General features: G+C 35.4%; 1 protein-coding gene across 4 annotated transcripts in view; it reads left to right on the forward strand.

Moving 5' to 3' along the window:
• The window catches only part of LOC123565986 (A disintegrin and metalloproteinase with thrombospondin motifs 18-like), a 109457-nt gene extending 88200 nt beyond the window's left edge, over window positions 1-21257 (forward strand). For 3 of the 4 annotated variants that reach the window (XM_045359768.2, XM_045359770.2, XM_045359769.2), the window contains exons 5-18: window positions 2823-2913; window positions 4532-4662; window positions 5147-5348; window positions 6991-7163; window positions 7663-7777; window positions 10496-10708; window positions 12114-12247; window positions 14570-14714; window positions 16506-16635; window positions 17055-17253; window positions 17672-17836; window positions 18238-18420; window positions 18604-18820; window positions 19679-21257. In XM_045359768.2, the coding sequence (XP_045215703.2) occupies window positions 2823-2913; window positions 4532-4662; window positions 5147-5348; window positions 6991-7163; window positions 7663-7777; window positions 10496-10708; window positions 12114-12247; window positions 14570-14714; window positions 16506-16635; window positions 17055-17253; window positions 17672-17836; window positions 18238-18420; window positions 18604-18820; window positions 19679-19809 (2229 nt within the window). In that variant the 3' untranslated portion in view covers window positions 19810-21257. The remainder of the gene's footprint in view (window positions 1-2822; window positions 2914-4531; window positions 4663-5146; window positions 5349-6990; window positions 7164-7662; window positions 7778-10495; window positions 10709-12113; window positions 12248-14569; window positions 14715-16505; window positions 16636-17054; window positions 17254-17671; window positions 17837-18237; window positions 18421-18603; window positions 18821-19678) is intronic. The other variant, XM_045359772.2, reaches the window with a different exon arrangement.
• Window positions 21258-22834: the final 1577 nt, after the last annotated feature.

Genomic DNA, 22834 nt, shown 5'->3' on the forward strand with positions numbered 1-22834 from the left:
TTTATTTTGAAATATTACAACTACATTTGTATCTCATATACTCAACTCGTCCAACAGTTTCCGCCCAATTCACACCAAACTTGCCTCACACGTCATCATTTGTTATAAGTTATACCAAAGTGGCGATTAATAGACGCTCGAATGGAATATGTACCCCTAGTCCAAACTCCGCTTCCCGCTTCCCAATATAGGTTGAACCAAGAAAAATGATAGAAGCAGATTTTTTTTAATTTTCTTGGCTGCGTTTAACATCCAATTCTAACTAAAATTTATAATTTTTATAAAATTTAGTGTAATAACATCCCAATTTAGAATTTAAACGTCATTTACCCGTTCTGTTTTCTCCACGGCTGTCTTGATGTGAGATAGAGATGTCTGATGATTGTGAGATATACCACGACTGTACAGTGCATTTTCAAGTGTGCAATATCTTTATTGCACGTATGATGCATGTTATACAAAGATTTTTTCCTAGTTCTTTATCATAAAAAAAGAATTTGAAACATGATGTCTGACTGCGCAAGCAAGATTGATATTAAAGACAGATTGTAGCATAATCCTCTGTTTTACGGAGGCGTTTTCGTACCAGCACACACAGTGAACGTAATTTTAAAGTACAGTTTTGTCGATCCCGCTTGCGCGGACCGAAGAAATAGTAGTCCAAATGGCTGTTCGGTGTATGTGTCGCGGTTAGTGCGTGCGTCCGCTGGATTTTTTTTTGTCCGGATAATAACTTTGACATGCATGGAGCAATCTTGTTTATATATGGCATGAATGTATACCTAAATGAGAAAAGTCAAGGTCACAGTTGGGTGTTAAATATCTTATCCGGACCATAACTTTGACATGTATAAAGGAATCTTGTTTATATTTGGCATGAATGTATACCTTTATTAGACAGAGTGTCACATGCAAACCTCATGTTCCTATCCCAAAGGTCAAGGTCATCATTAGGGGTTAAAAGTCATTTCAGAGCTTGTCAGGGCCTAAACTTTGATTAGTATAGAGCAGTTGTTTTTATTCGGCATAATTATTTGCCTCGATAAGACGGAGAGTCACGCGCAACTCCAAAAGTACAACAAAGGTCAAGGTCACACTTAGGAGTCAAAAAGTCATTTTAGAGTTTGTCCGTACCATAACTTTGACATGCACTGAACAATCTTATTCATTTGGAATAAATGTTTGCCTCAATGAGACGGAGTGTCAAACCCCAGGCCCCTGTCTTAAAGGTGGACTTACATTTTTTTTATAGAATTACTTCCCTTTGTTGTTACTATAAATCCCCTATTTTGTAACTGTTTTATCATAGGCCGTAGGAAAAACCCGAGACCACTAAACATCAAATTTTTAGGTGTATTTTGACCAATCTCTACCTGGTAAATACTTTTTGTAGACTTATGATTATTTTTTGTGTGGATGGTCGTTTCTGTTAAATAACTTAACTTTGGGTCAAGGTATTGAAATGAAACTTGTTTTAATTGGCTGAGATGGTTGAGTCATTCATGCGGTGTGTCAACGACTTATGGGCTCGACATTGTTGCCCTTAGGGCTACAATATTCTAGTTTATATCTTACGTCCGCGAAATAAATGATATATTAACTATCTAACATTACACTTTAACACTCCTAGAACTAATGCGCGTTTGTAATGACTGAACTACTTTGAAGACAATAAATTTCCCTTTCACTCAGCAAAACTTTGTAAACCTGATAAATCAATTTTATATATTTTTTTAATTATTATTATCAAAGCATACAGCAAAATTTATTCTTAATATGTTATAGTCCATGTCAGTTAAAACAGCAAAGATGCGGATATTGACAAAGTTGAACAATAGGCCTATGGCGAAAAAGTAAAACCGGAACTCAATCGCATATATCCTGAATTTTGCACAGTATAAATTTCAGGACAATATTCGGCAAAAAAAAAAAATTGGGGCGCATTCCACCTTAACGTCACGTAGCCATCCTCAGGATGTCAAATTCAATAAACATTTCAGCAGGAAAAAAAAAACAGGTTTTGACACTGACACAGAAAAAAAGTGAAACAGCAAAAAAGCGTGATTTTGTTTGTTTTTCTTTTCATTCCGTCACTCAAGTTTTATGGCTGTTTACAAATCCTTCCAAAAAGCGTAAATAAAACATTGTATCCTATGTCGGCTCGAAGTAACTAGAGAACTTTTCCTTTGAACTAACATTTCTAATTACTAAATGTCTCGGCTAAGTTCGATAGCCGACCAGTCTGTATATCAGTATACCAAGAGTTATGGCCCTTAGTCCGAGATCAATTAGGGTGCAGGCCATTAAATGCATAACATGAATTTTGTCTTCGGCATTGCCAAATCATTGTTATCGGTAAATTTATATTTGTGTAAGCACATTTTAACGCTGCAAGGTGAAACACATTTTGCCATATTTGCAATGAGCAGGTTCCTAGTTCTGTTACGGCAGCAAGTAAATAATGTAAAGCTAAAGGTTTACACGGGGAACCAATAATATTCTACTCCAATAGTTGTAGCAAATATGAGGCCTTCCTGTAATATATAAGTAAAGTTTCAGAAAAATGTCCTGATAAAAAAGAGTAATAGTGTATATGCTTTGGTTTAAACAATATCTATTTAGAAAACTGCATATATGACAATATACATGGACTTTGTATACATGGATGCATTAGAAAACAAGTTTACAAAACTTGTATACGCTTTGTCCGTCTTACACAATGTAAGGTATGAAAATTGTTTAGACAAATTACTACATGTAATACAAAATGAAAAATAAAAAAATTATTCTTGTAATACTGTATATTGTAATAAATATAACAGGGTTGTTTAAAACAAGTGGAGCAGAGCTGCCGAGAACTTGAGGTGCGGGTTTATGGAGGGAAACGATACCGCTGGATTCCGTACACACATCGTAAGTATTTTTTATTACATGAGTACCTATAAATAGTAACACATTTGTGCTGAAAATTCTCCCATTATCGCATTGTGTCATGCATTATCACATTATCATAATAAGCCCCGGGGCCATTATCGATAATGGCCCTGGCGTTAGCGCGGGAAATTAACGTCCGTAAACAGAAATGACGTCATGGCGTTTCATGGAGGTAAAACAGCGAATATTTCCGTTTCATTTTAGATAAAATCTATCATCTTGAGCGTAACATCGTGTATTCTTCGTGAAATAACGTATTTTTATCCCTAAATTATGCAATAAGCAAGAAAGTACAACTATCCAGGTATTTGATTTTATACAGTAAATAGACTCTTATACAAATAATATAGAAACTGAAAAGCTGAAATTTATTGTGCCAGAAGATGCAAGTGCCCATAAAAATGACACAAAAAACATTCTTACTGTATATTATAGGTAAACATGTAATAAACAGGTAAATACATGGGAGAGCGGTGCCTTTGAGTGATAATGGCCCTGGAAGAAGATAATAGCCCTCGGGCTATTATCACCTTGCCAGGGCCATTATCACTCAAAGGCACCGCTCTCCCATATATTAACCTATACATCATACCCTATTCTGTTAGGCCGTGTCTCGATATTTTTTTTAGTATTTTGCCAATGTTCCCTCATATTTAGCGATGACTGTTATCAAAAGTACTGTACAAAGTAAATAAAAAAATATGTATCAAATGAAGGAACCTGGCAGATTTGTACAAAACCGGACAACCCTTCTATGTCAGATCAAGTTGATGAAAGGTGACCTCAGTTAGGGTCAGTTACTGCAAAACATGAGTTATTTCCAAAATTGGAGGCATGCATTTTACAGCATTTTCTTATGAATAGTTGGTTTCACTTTGGCATTTAATATCCATGTATCTGTTACGGGTTTGTCTCCATTGAACAAAGCGTGCTTACACCGTTTCTTCCAGTATCTAACTAGTTGAGCACTGAATAAATCACCTTCGAAGAAACCGAGTTTACTTGAGTTTTCTTATCAGTTCCCATAATGCTTGCGTAGGAGGTACAAAGTGTATTTTTACGGTTCCAGCAAAAATTCAAAAATCCTGATAAGCCGCAGAGATTTAAACTAAGTAAGATTTTATTGGAAAATATAGCTGTCAGATATAAAAATGCATGTGTGATTTTTTGCGGAATGGGTCCTGCAGATAATCAGAAGTATATCAGTGGCAGACTTTTTGCTGGGAGTTTTCTGCCAGAATATAGATCAAACAAATTGGTGTAAATGAGCCAAGATAAAAACATAAGATTTAATCAGTGTTTCGTTTTCACACACATCACCAGAATGCATTTATACTATTCATTTGTGATCTTTTCCGCTACAACGAACAGGCTCTTCTTTTTCTTCGAAACTTCCAGTTTTTTAAGTGTCATTAGTTTTATAGTTTTTTTTTAAAGTTTGTGGACCCGTCATGACAATCGACAACTTTCGTTTTGTAATGTATTCACCGTTATTACCACTCCACTACCTTAAAATCGAAACATTCGCAGTTTTGTTAATTAGTCCTTGCTAATCAGACAAGTCATTTTTTTTATATGTCTATGTTCTCTTCTAAAGCAAGCAGGGAGTGTGAGATGGCATGCCGTCCTATTGGTGCCGGGTTTTACTTGGGACTGGGGAGAAATGTTTCTGACGGCACGCCATGTGGAGATCTCGTGAACGAAGTCTGTATTGCAGGACAATGTAAAGTATGTTTGTTTTGTTAAACATACCTCAGCGAACACCATTGGGCGTCAGATTTCTTCAAGCATCTGAATTGTTTATTTATAGCTCAAACTTTAAGTGACCAAAGACAAAGCTCCGTTTTGAGACCCGTTTCTATACTTGGTTGTATAACTCGCCGGCATATGGGGTTTCAGTCCATTTCCACCCAGCAACTACTGGAGGCTAGCGGAGCCGATATTTCTGCGATACTTGAGGCGTAGATTCACAATGTAGAATTCAAGGTTAAGAATATTTGCCAGGTCTTGTTACAAAATAACCTAGCTGAACCAGAGAAGGTAGACAAAGCGACCCTTCTAAAATTTGCCAGGAAGACATTTTTATACCTTAAAATGAAAATCATTTTGGGAGAATATTCTACACGCTACCTAATATAAGGTTTTAATGGTTATTTGGGGACTCGGACGGTGGAGCCGCCCTTGAGTAATTATGTATACGTTTTTGTTTTAGTCCATAGGTTGTGACGGGGTTGTGGAATCAGAAGCCACAGTTGACTCGTGCGGTGTGTGCGGCGGAGAGGGTGACACGTGTAAACGTATCCATAAAACATTTACAGACAATGTTAAGTTTGGTTACAGCACGATAGCGACTATACCACGTGGTTCAGCTAACATACTCATCAGGGAACTTGCAAACACGAGAAACTACCTTGGTAATGTTCTTAAATTTTGTTTTAATGACTTTAGCTTTTACATGCAGTTGATAACTTGTTACAGCTGTGTCAGTTTTGAAATTTAATCAAAATTGATAGAAAAAAGTGAAAATAGCGACTTCAATTTTGTAACACAATAGTTGATATTGGTAAGTGTCGTAGAATCGATTTCAAACATTGGGAATTTGGTGGTATAAGATAAAAGACATTTTGACAAAAAAGAGAAACAATTTGCTTTTCATACAAATTGTCCGTGAATAAAAGCAAACCCTTTCCTCTGTTTACACTACGAAAACAAACAAGAGATCACAGAGTGATTTTGACCCCCACCATTGAGCCATTTTTGAACGTTCCAAATTTCGAGACTAGCTCAAGGTCAAAATCAAGGACAAAGTTCATTTTGGTACACAAAACTGTGCATGTGGTCCATGCATGTGGTCCAAATTTGAAAGCTGTAGCTTGAGAAATGTGAAAGTAAGTCACTAGATCATTTTCAAGGTCAGGGTTCATTTCTGTACACAAAACTATGCATGTGCTTCAAGTTTGAAGGCTGTAGCTTGAGAAATGTGAAAAATAGGTACTAGGTAAAAATCAAGGTTAAATTTCAATTCAGAACACAAACCATGCATGTGGTCAAAATTTGAAGCCTGTAGCTTGAGAAATGTGAAAGTAGGTTACTAGGTCAATCTCAAGGTCAAAGTTCATTTCAGTACACAAAACTATGCATATGGTCCAAATTTGAAGGCTGTAGCTTGAGAAATGTGAAAATAGGTACTAGGTAAAACTCTAGGTTAAATTTCAATTCAGAACACAAAACTATGCATGTGGTCAAAATTTGAAGCCTGTAGCTTGAGAAATGTGAAAGTAGGTTACTAGGTCAAACTCAAGGTCAATCTCAAGGTCAAAGTTCATTTCAGTACATAAAACTCTGCATGTGGTCCAAATGTGAAGGCTATAGCTTGAGAAATGTGAAAGTAGGTCACTAGGTCGAAATCAAGGTCAAATTTCATTTCGGAACACAAAAATATGCATGTGGTCCAAATTTGAAGCCTGTACCTTCAAAAAATGTGAGTCACTAGCTCAATGTCAAGGTCAAAATTTATTTTGGTACACAAACCTATGCATGTGGTCCAAATTTGAAGGCTGTAGCTACAGAAATGTGAAAGTAGGTCACTAGGTCAAGATCAAGGTCAGCTCATGTCAAGGTTCATCCAGTCACTCAAAACTATACATGTGGTCCAAATTTGAAGGCTGTAGCTACAGAAATGTGAAAGGTGGTCACTAGTTCAAGATCAAGGTCAACTCATGTCAAGGTTCATCTAGCCACTCAAAACTATACATGTGGTCCAAATTTGAAGGCTGTAGCTACAGAAATGTGAAAGTAGGTCACTAGGTCAAGATCAAGGTCAACTCATGTCAAGGTTTTGGGCTAAAAATGTTGCCATTACAGACGATCATTTGTGGACACCATCAAAGGAATCACGTTAGAACGCGAAAAGAAAACGATATAAAATCTACTTTATTTGACTATAACATATCAAGATATGTCTCTTCCTTGACAGAAAATATGTCACATAATTATGATGTTTTAATAATTATAACTAGACGGTGTGCTATAACACTACATCTCGCATTTTTACAGTCATAAAAGCGACAGACGGAAGCTTCCAGATTAACGCTGCATATCGGTTGTCACGCTTCGGTGATTATCCTGCCGCCGGCACAATGTTTACATATGATCGTCAGACAGGACCCGACTGTCCCGACGAATGTATTCGTGCCGACGGACCGACTGATGTTTCCATTGAGGTCATGGTAGGTATTCAGTATTTGCTTTTTGATCAATTTAGATAAACGTACACCTGTACATTTCTAGAATTCTACGATTGCCAGCAAAATGTCATCCAGTAGATTTAAGTCATCAGGTGGTTGTTTTTCGAGAAAGCCAAGTAATAGCAGACTCGGTTTGATTGAGTCTGTTCATGAGAAGTAATAAAAAGTACAACACCCCTCATTTCCTCGAGCACTGACAGAAACGGATTTCTATTATACAAATATTGATCCATAAGGACCAGAGAATAGAACAACACTACGGGCAGCCAATCAAATTCTATACGAATGAGCTCACGCCCTTCAAAGTTGTACAGAATCAAGATGGTGGACATATAACATTTATTAATAAACGAATCTGTGACTCTACTTTACCCCTAGCGGATCGCTTATCGGTTGTTGGTTCAGTTTAGTGTTTCTTTTTATCACCCTTTAACAAGTTCATTTTGTAACATGATTGAAACATTTTGAACTATGTTTTCAGATTCTGGCTTACACAGACAACACTGGTATAGAGTACTCGTACAGTGTTCCAACATCTTACGTACATTATGACGACAGCGAGGAGGACATGATGCCAGTTGTATACATAGAGGGAGGTAGTATAACATTTTCTTATCACTAACACGTAATTATCTTATTTAGTAAGTATTGTATTAACTAAGATAGAATAAGATATATTACAGTACATGACAAAAACATGGCATCCTAACTGATTTTTGTGTTCAAATCTGGGTCAAACTTCACATGAAAAGTATATTCGCCAAATAAAGTTTCCATATTTTACTCTGTAAGAAAATTACCGATTTACGACTAAGGTTTGTGAAATAACTTTTCATAATAGTCAGCAGCTTTTCATGTTATATGTAGGGAACAATATCCAAAGCTGTAAAACAAGTCACAATTCGACAGCATCTGGTTTTTTTTTCTCAACACAGTTTTGGAACTGGTCAATATAATGTCATTGTTACAATCTGACACTTGCTTAAACTCAGTAATTTAAGAACCCTAGAGTCAGGACCAGAAAACGAACTAGAAAGTCCATATTTTGTTGCTATACAATTAATAGTATAATTTTACGATATTCAAAGATTTCAAGCGATTTTGGAATTGAACTTGTCTAAGAGTTAGGAAACAAAATAGTTATGGAACTGGTATTAAATGAAAGAAAAGGTTCCTGGATGTATTAAGCTGGACACTTGTTTCCACCAAAATAGTCAGATATCTTTAATATGACACTCATTTAGTAATCATAGAAAGAAAATCATGCAATAGTGCACTGTATCGTCATTTGGCCGAACGTTTTAGAGTTAGCCTGATATCTTTATGGTAATAGACCCCATAGAAACAAAACTGCACAATTTGAAGCTATCCAAAAAAAAAACAACCCTAAACGTTATCAGAGTGGAACTAGTATGCTTGGAAACAAAACAACAATTCGGTTTCGGCACTTAACCAGCCAAAGAAACAAAAACACCAAATTACCCTGACATCTATTCTATGTGTACCGATTTTGTTTTATGTCGCTTTCTGTAGCTTCTGTTCCCCTGGCTAAAATGATGTATAATATTTTGGAAATTAGAAGTTCCATGCAGGATATAAAGGTAAAGATAAACCTCTATAAAGTTATCAACAGTCCATTGTCTATAATGTTCTAGAGATGAACGTTCAAAGGAAGTATGTTTACTCCTGTGTGTACTGTAGTTGTCCAGTAACAGTGTCCTTGCTGTATAATATATGCGTGGAACGTGACAAAACAATATCCTTGCTGTATAATATATGTGTGGAACGTGACAAAACAATGTCCTTGCTGTTTAATATATGTGTGGAACGTGACAAAACAATGTCCTTGCTGTATACTATATATGTGGAACGTGACAAAACAATGTCCTTGCTGTATAATATATGTGTGGAACGTGACAAAACAATGTCCTTGCTGTATAATATATGTGTGGAACGTGACAAAACAATGTCCTTGCTGTTTAATATATGTGTGGAACGTGACAAAACAAAGTCCTTGCTGTTTAATATATGTGTGGAACGTGACAAAACAAAGTCCTTGCTGTTAAATATATGTGTGGAACGTGACAAAACAATGTCCTTGCTGTTTAATATATCTGTGAATCGTCACGTTAAAACAGCTTGTAAAAACACCCTTAAAATAATATTTGTGTCTTCTGGCGTAATATCATGAATACGGTGTCCCGTTAGGGCCTTCACGGCATATTGTGAGGTTCAAAACAACGAAAGTACAATACTACAATGTCGTACATATACCAGTAATTTTATTTTAAAACATAAAATAACATATTGATAAAGTTCTGTCTGACGTGACGATTCGCTTACTGTGCTAGTAACGTACATGTAATTGATTATATGTTTTATAAGAATCATATGTATGATTTTAAGTAAAACTATAACATAATTAACTATAGTAAAATAAAGACTTTATATGATTGTTGATTTCTGTCATGCATTTATGTACATAACATTCATAATACATGTAGCTTTACTTTTCATTTCTCTAACATGTACCTTTCTTTGCTAATATTTTTCCTTTTGGTCTTTTCATTTGATCATAAAGAGATATAAATTATTTTCAAATTTTTAAAAATTTGACTGAATTGACTTCTAAATAGCTTATTTAAAACCTGCCAATATCTGTGAGATGCACCAGCTGTCATTTATTCATGCATTCTGAACTATAATCACAAAATGTAACTGCACTGACTGTTGAATTCAATAGTGTCATCTAAGCTCCACAACCAAGTCACACAAATGTCATTACGGAGTCACAATGTCACATCAATGCCACAACAAGGTATAAAAGGTCATTGCAATGCCACATCCTGGCCCCAGTAACATTTAAGCTCCGCAACAAGTTCACTTCTAATGCAACAGCATGTCACAGAAAGGTTGTTGCATGTTACAGTAGTTAAAGTCACTTCTATGTAACAGCAATGTCACAAAAAGGTCACTGAAATGTCACAACAGTGGTTCAACCAGGTCATCCCGAGGTCACAGGATGGTTAAAACTAGGTCATTACTGTTTCACATTCATCTGTTATTTCAGCGCCCCTTTTCATACGTTGTGAGAACAGAATATTTTTTTCCGGAATGTCACGTTCTTGCTATGGCTTATTGTAAGTTTCAGTATGGTTGAAAACTCTGTAGTCCACTTCGATAAATGTAAGAAAACTGAATTCTTGTCTCTCTAAGATATGAACCCATGTGTCCTCGGCTTTAAAATGCCAACTCTTACCTAATGACGCAAATGGTGAATATGTGGTCTTCAGTGTACACATTTTTGTTTGTAGGTAGAATTCCGAGTGAGAAAGAAGTTCGTGTCAATTCCGTAAATGGCGATAAAAAACGACCTATTTTCTCACACGATTTTAAGTTTAAAAAGAACAAAAACAAGCCCGTGCATGTCGAGCATGAAGGTGTGGCAACAGATACTAACAAGGTTGACAATCAGCATGGTATGGAAAGTACACAGTCAACTCTAGATACAGGACAAAACAAACCTGGTAGATATCTGAGGGATCTACTCAGCTATTGCTCTGTGAAAAAAATACTTTGGTTAAATTTATATTACGGACACATGCAGTAAATATTTGGTGGTCAGATACCTGGAAGACTGTGGTAGAGTCACGTAGTAACTAGGAAATCCTTACACATAATAAGTGGTCTTATACCTTGTAGTCTAATTAATAGGAAATGTTTAGTACTGTATACATAGAAAAAATGTAGTTGTATGATTTATGTTCCGTGACCTCTTGCCAACTACTGCCTTTCTGTAAGAGGTGCCGATGCGCTTCAAACCACTTACGTGGTATACAACTTGCAGGCGCCCTTGAACTAGTTACTGTTCTTAGACTTAGAGACAGTACTGGGCCTGTCAAGATTTGGAAAATCCCTATTCAGTTCAATTAGTAATTTTGAGCCAATACGACAGTGTGATTTTTCGGCGGTGTTTAGCTAAATCTGTACTAACAACAAAAACTTTTGCCGCATTCTATATTTCTATATTTCCAAATGTTTTCATTTACCAAATCACACTCAGGTGAGCTTTTGTGATCGACGTTCGTCCGTCTATTTCCTTTCTATAGTTTTGTTTTGATTTTTGTTTATTTTTGCTTTAAACAGAGTATGAAGCAAAATGGTTATGTTCACTGTGTGCTTAGGGTGAGCTGTTGTGACTACAAAACGCAATATTTTCGATTTGTCTTCAAAATAGATCTTATATGAAATCAATTTATGGAAATTTGGTCAAACATGGCATGATCCATCAATGTTTCTTTGATTTTTCTCTATGGTTTCGCATGGACGCACACATAGGACCTGTTGGAGCTAAAATCAGAAACAATATTCAAACAATATATCTACCTAAACATCATCCAGTCCGATATCTGATGATGCAATACCTAGCATAGCGCCTACCTGGTGAAAAAAACAGTAACATGGTCACCCTGAACTGCCAAATTGTATTTGCATTTAAATAATTGAAACTTAAAGAATTTTCTTTCCTGAAACGACTGGCCTAGTTTCAAAATCATTTAACACCATTGTTCTTCGAATGATCCTTTACCTTAAGTTTTCAGGTCATCATGATTTATTTCCCTGAGTCATTTTTGTAACATTATTTGATTTTTAGAAAGAATGACCGTTTTTAGGCGGGGCTATCCGATTCATTTGTGTTCATATTTTGCATATTGAATCTCGGGTGAGCGATGTAGGGCCACTGTAGCCTCCGATTACGCAAAATAGAACTTTCCTTTAATTAATACTACATGAATCCAAGAGGCGAGCTGCTCTTGACTTTCGTTTGGCGAAGTTTCGTTTTTATTTTGACAATTTTTAAAGAGTACAACTGCTATGTATGTATTTTATAATTGTATTAGTAGGATCTATGTAATGCTCATGTTTTCGCAGACGTTGAAACAACAACGACCAGTAACTCTGAGATAATAGTTGAGGAAATAGCTGGTGAAGGTGGGGATTCAAACGAAACTATCATCATAGAAACAGAAAACGGCGAAGACATCAGTAACAGAACAGACGCATTGGTTTGTTGATATGTTGAAATTGACGTTTTCAAGTTTTTCTAACACTTGAAATTATAAACACACCATTCTTAAGAACTTTTTCAACTGTAAAAACCTATTTTAACTCTTTTTTTTTTACAGTTAAAGGAAACTCCAGCTTTGTAGCTCACCTGAGCACAAAGTGTTCACATGAGCTATTATGCTCAGCCTGTGTCCGTTGTCCGTTTAGTCCGTCGTCGTCAGTTTAGCTGTTAACACTCTAGGTCACAATTTTGGTCCAGTCATAATGAAACTTGTCAGAATGTTACTCTCAATAAAATCTCGGAGGAATTCGGTTCTTGGTTATATGGGATCAAAACTAGGTCACTAGGTAAGTCAACAGGAAAACATTAATAACACTCTCGAGGCCTCATTTTCCATCTAATCTTCATAAAACGTTATCAGAATGTTTGTTACTATTAAATCTGTCACAGTCAAATTTGAAATTGGGTTATCTGAGACTTTAAAGCCGGTCACTAGGTCAGAACAAAGAAAACTTGTTTACACTCTAGAGGCCACATGTCTATTTAATCTTCGTAAAAGTTTGTCAGAACGTTTGTCTCCATAAAATTCAGGGAAAGTTCAAATTTGGATTACCTTGACTCAAAAACTAGGCATCTGTGTCGAATCATGTACAATCCTTGTAAACATTCTAAAGGTCACATTTTCTTCTTTATAAAACTGCCAGAATTTTTGTTTCGGTGAAGTATAGGATAAATTCAAAAATCAATTTACTGAGATAAAGAAAACTAGGTCACAGGGTCAAATCATAGGAAAAACCTTGCCAACACCCTTGAGACCACACATTTTTTCTTTGACCTTCATAAAATTTGTTAGAATGTCTGATTCAAAACGTATTACTTCAGGTTAAAAAGTAGGCCGCTAGATAAAATCGCAGATAAACCGTTAAACCTTCTAGAGACCATTTGGTAAAATACGTTACTACGTCAGATCGTGGAAAACGTTTATTAAGGCTGTAGAAGCCACAATTTCTGCTTGATCTTCATAAATCTTTCTGGGAATGTTTGTTGTTACATCTATGTCAAGGTAATAAGTGGGTTGTCTGAGGTGATTCAGGCCAGAAACTAGCTCACTTGGTATATTCACAGAAAGGCCTTCTTCAGTCTCTAGAGGGCACCTTTTCTACTTGATCTTCGTGAACTTTGGTCAGAATGTTTGCCAGTTTAAATTCTATGATAAATTGTTCACTTTGTTAAAAACCAGTCGCTATGTTATAAATCATTGAATAACCTTGGTTAATGATCTGCCTGTTTTCCACAAAACATGGCCAGAATGTCTGTATCTATGAAATCTACTTTAACTTTGGTGACCCTACAGAAAGTTTGTTCAAATTATTCCAGGGCCACAAGAGGGAGTTGTCATTTTATCATACATGTAAACAGTATTTCCTATAGCTTAAAAAAATCTTCCTGTTATAAAGCTCTGATCCAATTTCAAAATAATTTCACATATATTGACCATGCATGACCCCCTACTACAATTGTTGAAGCAGGTGAGCGATCTAAGGCCATCATGGTCCTGTTGTTTTATTTATCTTTTTTTTTGTTGCATGATACGTAAGTTAACATTTGAAATAATAAAAAGTAACCTTGATTTGAAATCTAAGAAAACTTTTAAGACATTTCAACGATACTGTAAGCAGCTTTTATCGAAATAATTCTTCAGATAGCTGTAACATTCCTAGAAAGTTTTTGAGGATTACAACATACATATGTTCCATTTATCAAACAAACTCTAACGAAATTACATGTTTCACATACAGCCTTGAATTGGTATCGTCCAAGTTATTTTTTAAGTTAAAGTTCTGTTATGGGTGTTTTGGAACATATAGTTTCTGACTAAAGTCATTGTTGAGGTCCAATGAAACTAGTATTTTCTTTATCACACTATTGTTAATTATAAATCATGCTAATGTAATTGATGAATTGTACGGATTAACATCACTCTTTTTAATCGTGAGCAACCAGGTACACAAATGTAAAGTGGTTTTATGAAATTGTCAAAAAATAAATGAATCACAAAAAAGTACTTTATTTATTTATGAAAGTGAGAGCCTAAACTTTTACATAAATCTAGAGGTGATAGACAGAGTGGAACTTTGATCATTGACGTGTTTATTGTTTTGAACTGAAGTACTATAAAGCTACGTCTCAATGTCTTAATAAATCAATTCTAATGAATTTTCCTTCCAGTCTGTAATATCAGGAACGTGCAATACTCGGCCATATTACACCTGCGTCGGATTAGATTGCATTAATCAAAATGTAAATCATTATTTTGCAGCAGGCCCCAAAGTCTGGCGTGATAACGGAGGAAGGAGAACCGGGAGTAACAATAGAAGATATGTATAATAACGACAACCGTATACCGTCACTGTATTCCTGGACGGTGTCGGGGTATTCAGTATGCAGTGCAACCTGTGGACAAGGTACCGTTTCTAACACGTATAGGCCTATGTAAAAGACAAGCTCCTCGAAATACGGCTTTTTATATAAAAATGGCATTTTTTTCTGAATCATTTCCCTTCATTTGTTTTTTTTTCAGTACAATTCTCACTCATTCACAAATGTCCTTAAGGGAGATAAAGTTTCCGCGATATAAGCCAAGGATGCAGCAAGACAGTGTAGTAAATTTGGTGTTGCTTTTTCTTGTCCATTGTAAGTACGATGCTTTCGTGGGGATTGCGACTTTTGTTATATGCTTTGGGCGGCCGGAATTGGGTGACATGAGGCCATTCAGAAACTCAGTTTTAACAAAGCAAGTTGTAATATAGCCGCATTTTCGTAAATATCTTAAGTGTATCGGGCTGTCGACTTAATATAATATATGATGGCGAGCTGAGAAGTCCAATATGGCGTCCAAGATGACCGCCACAGAAGTAAAGAGCACCACAATGTTTAAACAGATCCCCATTTCTACATTTTCATATACGTTGTATATTGTTTATTCAGTATTTTACTAGATATATCAAACTTTATGAGTATTTATTTTTACATAGAATGTCAAAGATTATGTCAAATCAGAATTCAGAAGACAAAGTCATGTCTTAAATTCAGAAATTCGCGCACTGGCAGTGTATCCGATAAATCAAGATATATAAAGCCCACATTCCGAAAATGTAAACAATATTTGTGTAGTATCTAAGTAAACATTGTGTGCACAAACAGTTCTACATGTGTTAGGGTCGAATAGTTAACATGCCATTATAAATACCGGAAGTTTCTTTAGCAGATTTGACATTGTTCTCCACACACATTAAGTTTATATAGTGTAACCAAATTAAATAGGTAAATTTCCAGAATTAAATCATTATCTGAATGATATTATCTTTTGTGAAAGATTACTTGGCCTACATCTACAGTGCTAGAAGGTCTGACGGCACTCAATACTGGTTTTATAAGGTTTCATTGCAATACTGGGTTTGCCGTAAAATTCCAGTAGCAATGCCCTCTTCAGCAAACATATTTTCAGTCCTCCTTAAAGGTGGTCAATCACATTTAATCAACATTTAATGACATTTTTTACTTTTTGTATATTCTGGTAGAGAATTATTTAAGGAACAAAAAGACCGATTACATAGAGTTAGATTCCTATTTGAAATATATATTTTATTATTTTTATAAAATTTTGTAATAACTCCCCTTTAATATGAAAGTATATAAAAAGCTGAGTATTTCTTTTTATTTCGATACAGTGTCTAGTTTTACATTTGCATTTGATAGACATATCAACTATTGAACAATCTGAACCAAAATGCAAGTTTTAAAGCTGTGTGTAGTTTCTGAATTCATTTATTTCCAATCTATCTTGGTTGCGCAACCAAGATAGGCAAAGGGAGGTAATAATAATTTTTCAAACTTGCGTTTCTAATGAATTCCATCTAAATACATAATTTTTAATGCAAATATTTTACAAATATATTACAATATGTCTAATATTTATACATTTCTTTAGGCAAAGTATGTTTATCAAATTTATACTTCTGATAAAATAACCCTATCTTGGTTGGGCAACCAGGATAGGAAAATGAAATTTTAAAAATACCTCCAGCGAAAATCTAATTTGTATTAAGTGTTAAGTGAACATGAGTGTAAATGATCAGATGCTAAAGTTTCGAACAAATCTGTTACATAGCCAAAATCTGATTATCCACCTTTAAAATGTCGCTATACATATGTTACTTTATATATTTTACATAATCAAGTTTACCTTCATACAGGCAAACAAACGCCTAACCTGGAGTGTATTGTCACCGACAAAAAGGTCAAGGTCAATAACACATTTTGTAGCGGGGAGGAAAAGCCTGCAGCTTTGGTGAAAGAATGTAACTACGGTCCTTGTCCAGCAAGGTTTGTAGAGTCTGTAGCAAATTGTCAATTTTGGATAGTTTAAACTGTCAATTTATTTTATATGTTCTTTTCAGTTTGTATGAACTGTATGAACTGTTTTGGAGCCATCTTGATTTCAAATATCACCGTAATTGTTGGTTTCTGTAAATACCTGTCATTCTGTAACTTCAGCTTTATTCGTTTGTATTCATTGAAATGTTTAACAGACATGCGTATTTTAGTCGACCCAATAAGGCGCATGTTTTTCGGGTGCTCTTGTAATTCCTGACTTAACAGAAAACTATAGTCGGTTAAAAAATTGTTAAATAAATATAAGTCAACTTTACTTACATAACGAGCCATCCAAATATGTATGTTTCCTGTATTCTATTGACAGTAAAGCTCCCAGAACCTATTAAATTTTCCTCGCCTTATTACAGCTGGAAACCAGGTCAATGGAGTAAGTGTAGTGTGTCGTGTGGAACAGGGTACCAGACACGCCAGTACGTTTGTACCCGTACAAACGGGGAACAAGTATCGAGATATGAATGTGGAGTACCTTCTATAGAACAAGAAGAAAAGTCGTGTGACATGGGATCGTGCACTTCCGGCTGGTATTACACGGAATGGCCTGAAAGAGTAAGTACAAATTATAAAAAAAGAATAATTCCATGAACGTCAAAGGGAAAAAATATCAAAATCAAACAGACATTTGTAGAGCATTCTTTTTTTCAAATTATAGCGCTTTCGATTATAATGTACGCTCGAAATGAATAAGATCACATATTTTACGTTTCAGTTAGATGCTTTGTTACATAATTACAAATTCAACTTCTTTTTTTTTTTTACTAAATTTGGCTTAGATGTAACTGTAGTGCACACGCAAGTCAACGCGCAGGCGTGAATCCGTCAAAATAATATTTTCGCGTAATTTTTGTGCAAATAATAGAAACAATATTCATGATTTTAATCTATTTTTTAAAAAGTGCATTATTAGATAAAATACAAATCGTCTTCCTTTTATGTCATGAATTATTGTCTGTACACCTTGTTTTAGTGTCCGGTTACGTGTGCGTATGGAACAATTTCACGAGACGTTCATTGCTTCAGTGATACCGGAAATGAACGAACAGCCTGTCCGGAGCGGGAAAAACCAGAGAGTGAGAAAAGCTGCAGAAATGATGATTGTGGAGGATTCTGGTTGACGGGACCCTGGTCAAAGGTATATTTCTTTAAACCGTTACTTTGACTTTATTTGACAACAGCTTGTTTTCTTTGCATTGTTTCCATGTTGACGATTGCTTTTTATTGATAAATATTAGAGATCTAGTGAAGATAGAAGCTACCAAATTTTTACTTTGTACATCCATGAAATTACGCCGGTTAAAAGTAAATGTAATATAATATCTTCTGTTTGGATTTCCCTTGTCTAATTAGCTGTTGATTGAGAACATTAAGACTGTAGGCCTACTTCACTTTTGTACTGGATAATTATGTTTTAAGCAAATGTTTGTTCAAATTTTAGTGCCGCTTAAAACTTTTGCTTTGAAATCTAAAAGCTGTTTTTTGTTGTTGTTGTATTTCTAGAAAAGTCCTGTTTATATTTAATAATCTAAAATTCAGTGCAACGGAACGTGTGGTATGGCATATCAAAATCGCGAAATAGCCTGTGCCTCGAAAAGATATGGTGGAAGAGTCACTGTGGTATCAGAGAGCGCATGCGTGAACGAGGAGAGACCGGCAACATACATGTCATGTGACTTCAAACCATGTCAACCAGATTGGTACATGAATGACTGGGGTCAGGTGAGTGTACTTTAAAAATTTTGAGTACTATCAGAAACATTTTAGGTAAACTGGATAGTGGAACGTTTTGCATATATCAGTTTTCATAAAACAGCAGACTTGTATAGCTCTTATATAACAATCTCTACTATAACAATTTTAACAGCATATTTTCTATATTTTTTTCGAAAACTGGCCTTTTAGTGTTCCGTCACGTGCGGATCTGGACAAAGATCTCGTGACATTCGTTGTCTAGACAGCAACATGCAAACAAGTTCTAGCTGCGATCCCGCCAAAAAGCCAGCAGACCGAGAACTATGTACCCAGAGACGATGTCCACTTGCGGACGAATCAATGCCAGCTGACAATACAAACCAGAGAACAGACCCACCACCTGCACCACCTGCTCCACCTAAACAAGGTAAATACGGTTGAAACACAGTTTTTCAAATTCCAGGGGATCGAGCATTTTATTTCGAAATAACCGAAAGTCGACTTGAAATATATTTTTTTGTTTACATGATTTTACGTTGAGTAAGAATAAAAAGAAAAGGTAATATAATATCTTCTGTTTGAATTTCCCTTATCTAATTAGCTGTTGATTGAGAACCTTAAGACTGTACTTTACTTTTGTACTGGATAATTGGTCAATGTGAGACGGGACTAGAAAATGTCTTCGAAATAACCGGAATTTTAAGATAAGTGGGTTCGAGATATCGAGTTTCAGCTGAATAGCTCGGCTGCATAATGGTGACCGAGTGCAACCGAATGTCAGTCTGCACTACAGCAGTAAGAAATTTCCAGACAAATAAAAATTGTTGGAAATGTTTACTATGATAAAGTTTTTGTCGCTTTTGATGCCGGGCAATCTAAAGAATGGTTGTATTGCTGTTAGGATTACTTTGTCTGTCTATCTTTTAATTACACAAACAGTTGTCACTACTGATTACTATCAGATGTTATCTGCAGATGTAACATACACGTTACTGACACGTGTTATTAAAAATGTTTTAACATTGCCCTGCTGTGAGGTTCTCAATGTTAGCGAAAATGAAAATATCTCAAATCTTCGAAAAATTGAATGAGAATGATGATGATGATGATGATGATGATGATGATAATAATAACCTTATTTACAGAGGCAAACATATTAGCTATTTTGTATAAGTATACTCCAAATGCCATTTTAATAAAATACAATGTTTATTGAAATCTTTTTCGTTTGGAATATTTGCGTTTATTCATAATCGGATTAAAATGCTATGTTTTACATTGACAGGTCCAGTTATTCCAGGATGTAAAGACAAGTTTTCACAGTGTCGCATGGTCCTACAAGCAAGACTTTGTCAGTATAAATACTATCAGAGAATATGCTGTGCCTCGTGCGAATCTTTAAAAAGGAACACGTGAAAAAAGGGAAAAAGTGTCTTAATGAAGGTGCAGAAATATGTTCTAAATTTGAAATACTAGAATACCAATAGTGTGATATAGAACAAGAAACATGTCATTATAGATCATTGAAGAAGCAAAATCAAACGGGGTTCCTTTGTAAATAGATGCTATAAATACACAAGAAGCTTTTGTTCATATTCCATGTGAGCAGGTAATCATACGAAATTCCGTGCATACAATGAAAGATGCGCATGTGTCTTTATAGAATTCATATGGAGAAAAAAAGCTCTGTATTAATAACAAAATGTAACAGTGGCATCAGACCCAGCAGGGAGTTAAGTAAGGTTATTGGACTCCCTGATAAAGGAGCTATTGAAGAGTTTGATGACATTTGACGTGTATAGAAGATTCAGGAACACTGTCTCATAATGAAACGAAGGTGTAAAATTATCACCAAACTCTACTAACCGAATTATGCTTTGCTTGCCATACACATACATAGTAAGGACATTTTGTACAGATTCTTTAGGATATCTTGTTTACGTCTTAATAATTGCCTCCGTAGATTCTGCGCAAAGCATCAAGTGTAACACTTTCTTGGTCCTACTTTTCATCTTTGTTTATATTTCTGTGTTTGGAATCAACAAATAGCCCCATTTATATACATTGTTAAACAAGAATTCTAACATGGCTTTATTTGATTCCCAGCTGAATCAAGAAGTTCAAGCTCTTTATATTTAAGAAATAATAAGTTCCCAAGCGTGGTTTATCGTAGAATAACCCGTGTTTTGAGTTCTTATGCGTAAGAATATATCAGGCCTGTGTGGTATATTGTTTCGCCTCTGGTTATTCTACGATAAGTCACACTTAGGAACTTTTGTTTCGATTCTAACACGACATACTAATATCAACAGTGTTAGAAAAAATGGAAACTACTTTTTACGACATGAACTACACTTCGTGCTAGCACCTGGATCATTCTATGCATAGAGGATGACGTCACTACTTTGCACGCGCATGGATTATTGCAAAATAACCGTTGATTGATTTTTTCCTATGTGTATATAGGGTATTTGCTGGTCGTGTTAGAATCTGCAATAAACAACGGTTGACGTGCGGACCGGTAAGAGAGCATTATGACGTCAAATTGCCACGTGACATCCAGTTTATTACTACTCGGATAAACGAAGACAAGCATAATTGTTATCAAAATATTTCAATGAACATGTTAGAATGAAAACAGTCAATGCCTTCTTGCAGTTTGTCGTCTAATTTACCACGGTTCATCGTTCAGATGCTCAGATTTTAAAACACTCGGACGCCCTCGTACGATTCTTGCGCATCTGAACTGCGAATATTGATAAATTAGACGATAAACCACTCAAAGGCCTTTTTTGTTAACTGAATTTCAGTCCAGAAGTTAAAACACTAGTTGAAATATTTGATATTCTTGAATTAACAAGAGTCATTACTGTTCAAAGCCATTTTCATTTGTTCCCAGATGGTCCAGATTTCAAGTAGTCATGTAAAAAAAGACTTAAGGCACTGTACACATGAACACGTTCAATTAATGTTAACTGGGCAATAATATTGTTTCTATGGAAGCGTGAAAGTGCCAACATATAGTTGTCGTGCCAACATATAGTTGTCACGCTTAGGTATGCTACAGAACTGTGTTATCCAAAGAATGTAGACCCCGAGGTCACAAATAGTTGTACAGTATTCAGTATAGTTTATAATGTACTAATAAGAAGGCTTTCTGTGTTTATAAATATATACACCAATGTATCATGTAAATAATGTTATCATTTTGGTAAATAAAAATTTACCTTTTTCATAAAATGTGCAGTTATTATACACTTCTGGAATGCTCTATCTTTGAAGTAGCAAAATTCACCAGAGATTGTTCAGTATACATTAGCTGTACACGCTTCTACCCTTGAACTCTAAATGTTCAATTATCATTTATTTATAATTTTTTTTTCTCAGTTACCTACTTTATATTACAACCAGTTCTCCATGCCTGTCTTAATTGAATGAACCCAGATTGAGGATTCTCGAAGACTTGGGGCTTTAAATGAAGAAATTTAAAAAGCTCTACCAATGACTATGTAAAAATACGAACCCACGTTCAGGCAAATTCTGATTCTAGGGGCATGATTTGAACAAACTTGGTAGAGGACAACTACACAACGCTACATGCCAAATACCTAAGCTTTAGGCCTTGTGGTTTGGGCATGAAGTTTTTCCCGGCTATGCAATTCTATGTAATACAAGCGAACCACGGACTGGGGCCAGTTTTGACCGATGGGGCATAATTTTGTAAAAACTTTGTCGAGGACCACATTATGATACTACATACCAAAATTTGAACAAATGTAAATGCTTCTGACTAAGTTTGAAGACAATTGCATTTAGCAGTTTATGAGAAGTTGTTTGAATTAAATAGTGGGAAACGGACATTCAGCAATCCTAAAAGTTCACTGTGAGCACTACATGCTCCGGTGAGCTAAAAATTCATAAATGAAACTTTCAACAGCATGCTCATGTCCACGTATACCAAATTAATATGAACTTGATGGAACAAGGTAAAGATATAGTTGTAATATTGTAAAACTCTAAAATGGGGCAAAACAGTCATAAAAATATGGCCACATCCACTTCATGTTGATGATGCATACCAAGGATGAACAAGAGGACCATGATGGTCCTGAATCGCTCACCTCTTCCCACATGATCCCGTTTTGAGTATGACGTCGTTTTTTCTATTATTTGACATAGTGACCTAGTTTTTGAGCTCATGTGACCCGGTTTTGAACATGACCTAGATATTATCAAGATAAAAATTCTGACCAATTTTCATGAAGATCCATTGAAAAATATGGTCTCTAGAGAGGTCACAAGGTTTTTCTATTATTTGACCTATTGACCTAGTTTTTTAAGGCACGTGACCCAGTTTCAAACTTGACCTAGATATAATCAAGGTGAAAATTCTGACCAATTTTCATGAAGATCCATTAAAGGGTATGGCGTCTAAGGAAGG

This window comes from Mercenaria mercenaria, chromosome 8 (genome assembly GCF_021730395.1).
Source record: "Mercenaria mercenaria strain notata chromosome 8, MADL_Memer_1, whole genome shotgun sequence".
Classification (NCBI taxonomy): domain Eukaryota; kingdom Metazoa; phylum Mollusca; class Bivalvia; order Venerida; family Veneridae; genus Mercenaria; species Mercenaria mercenaria.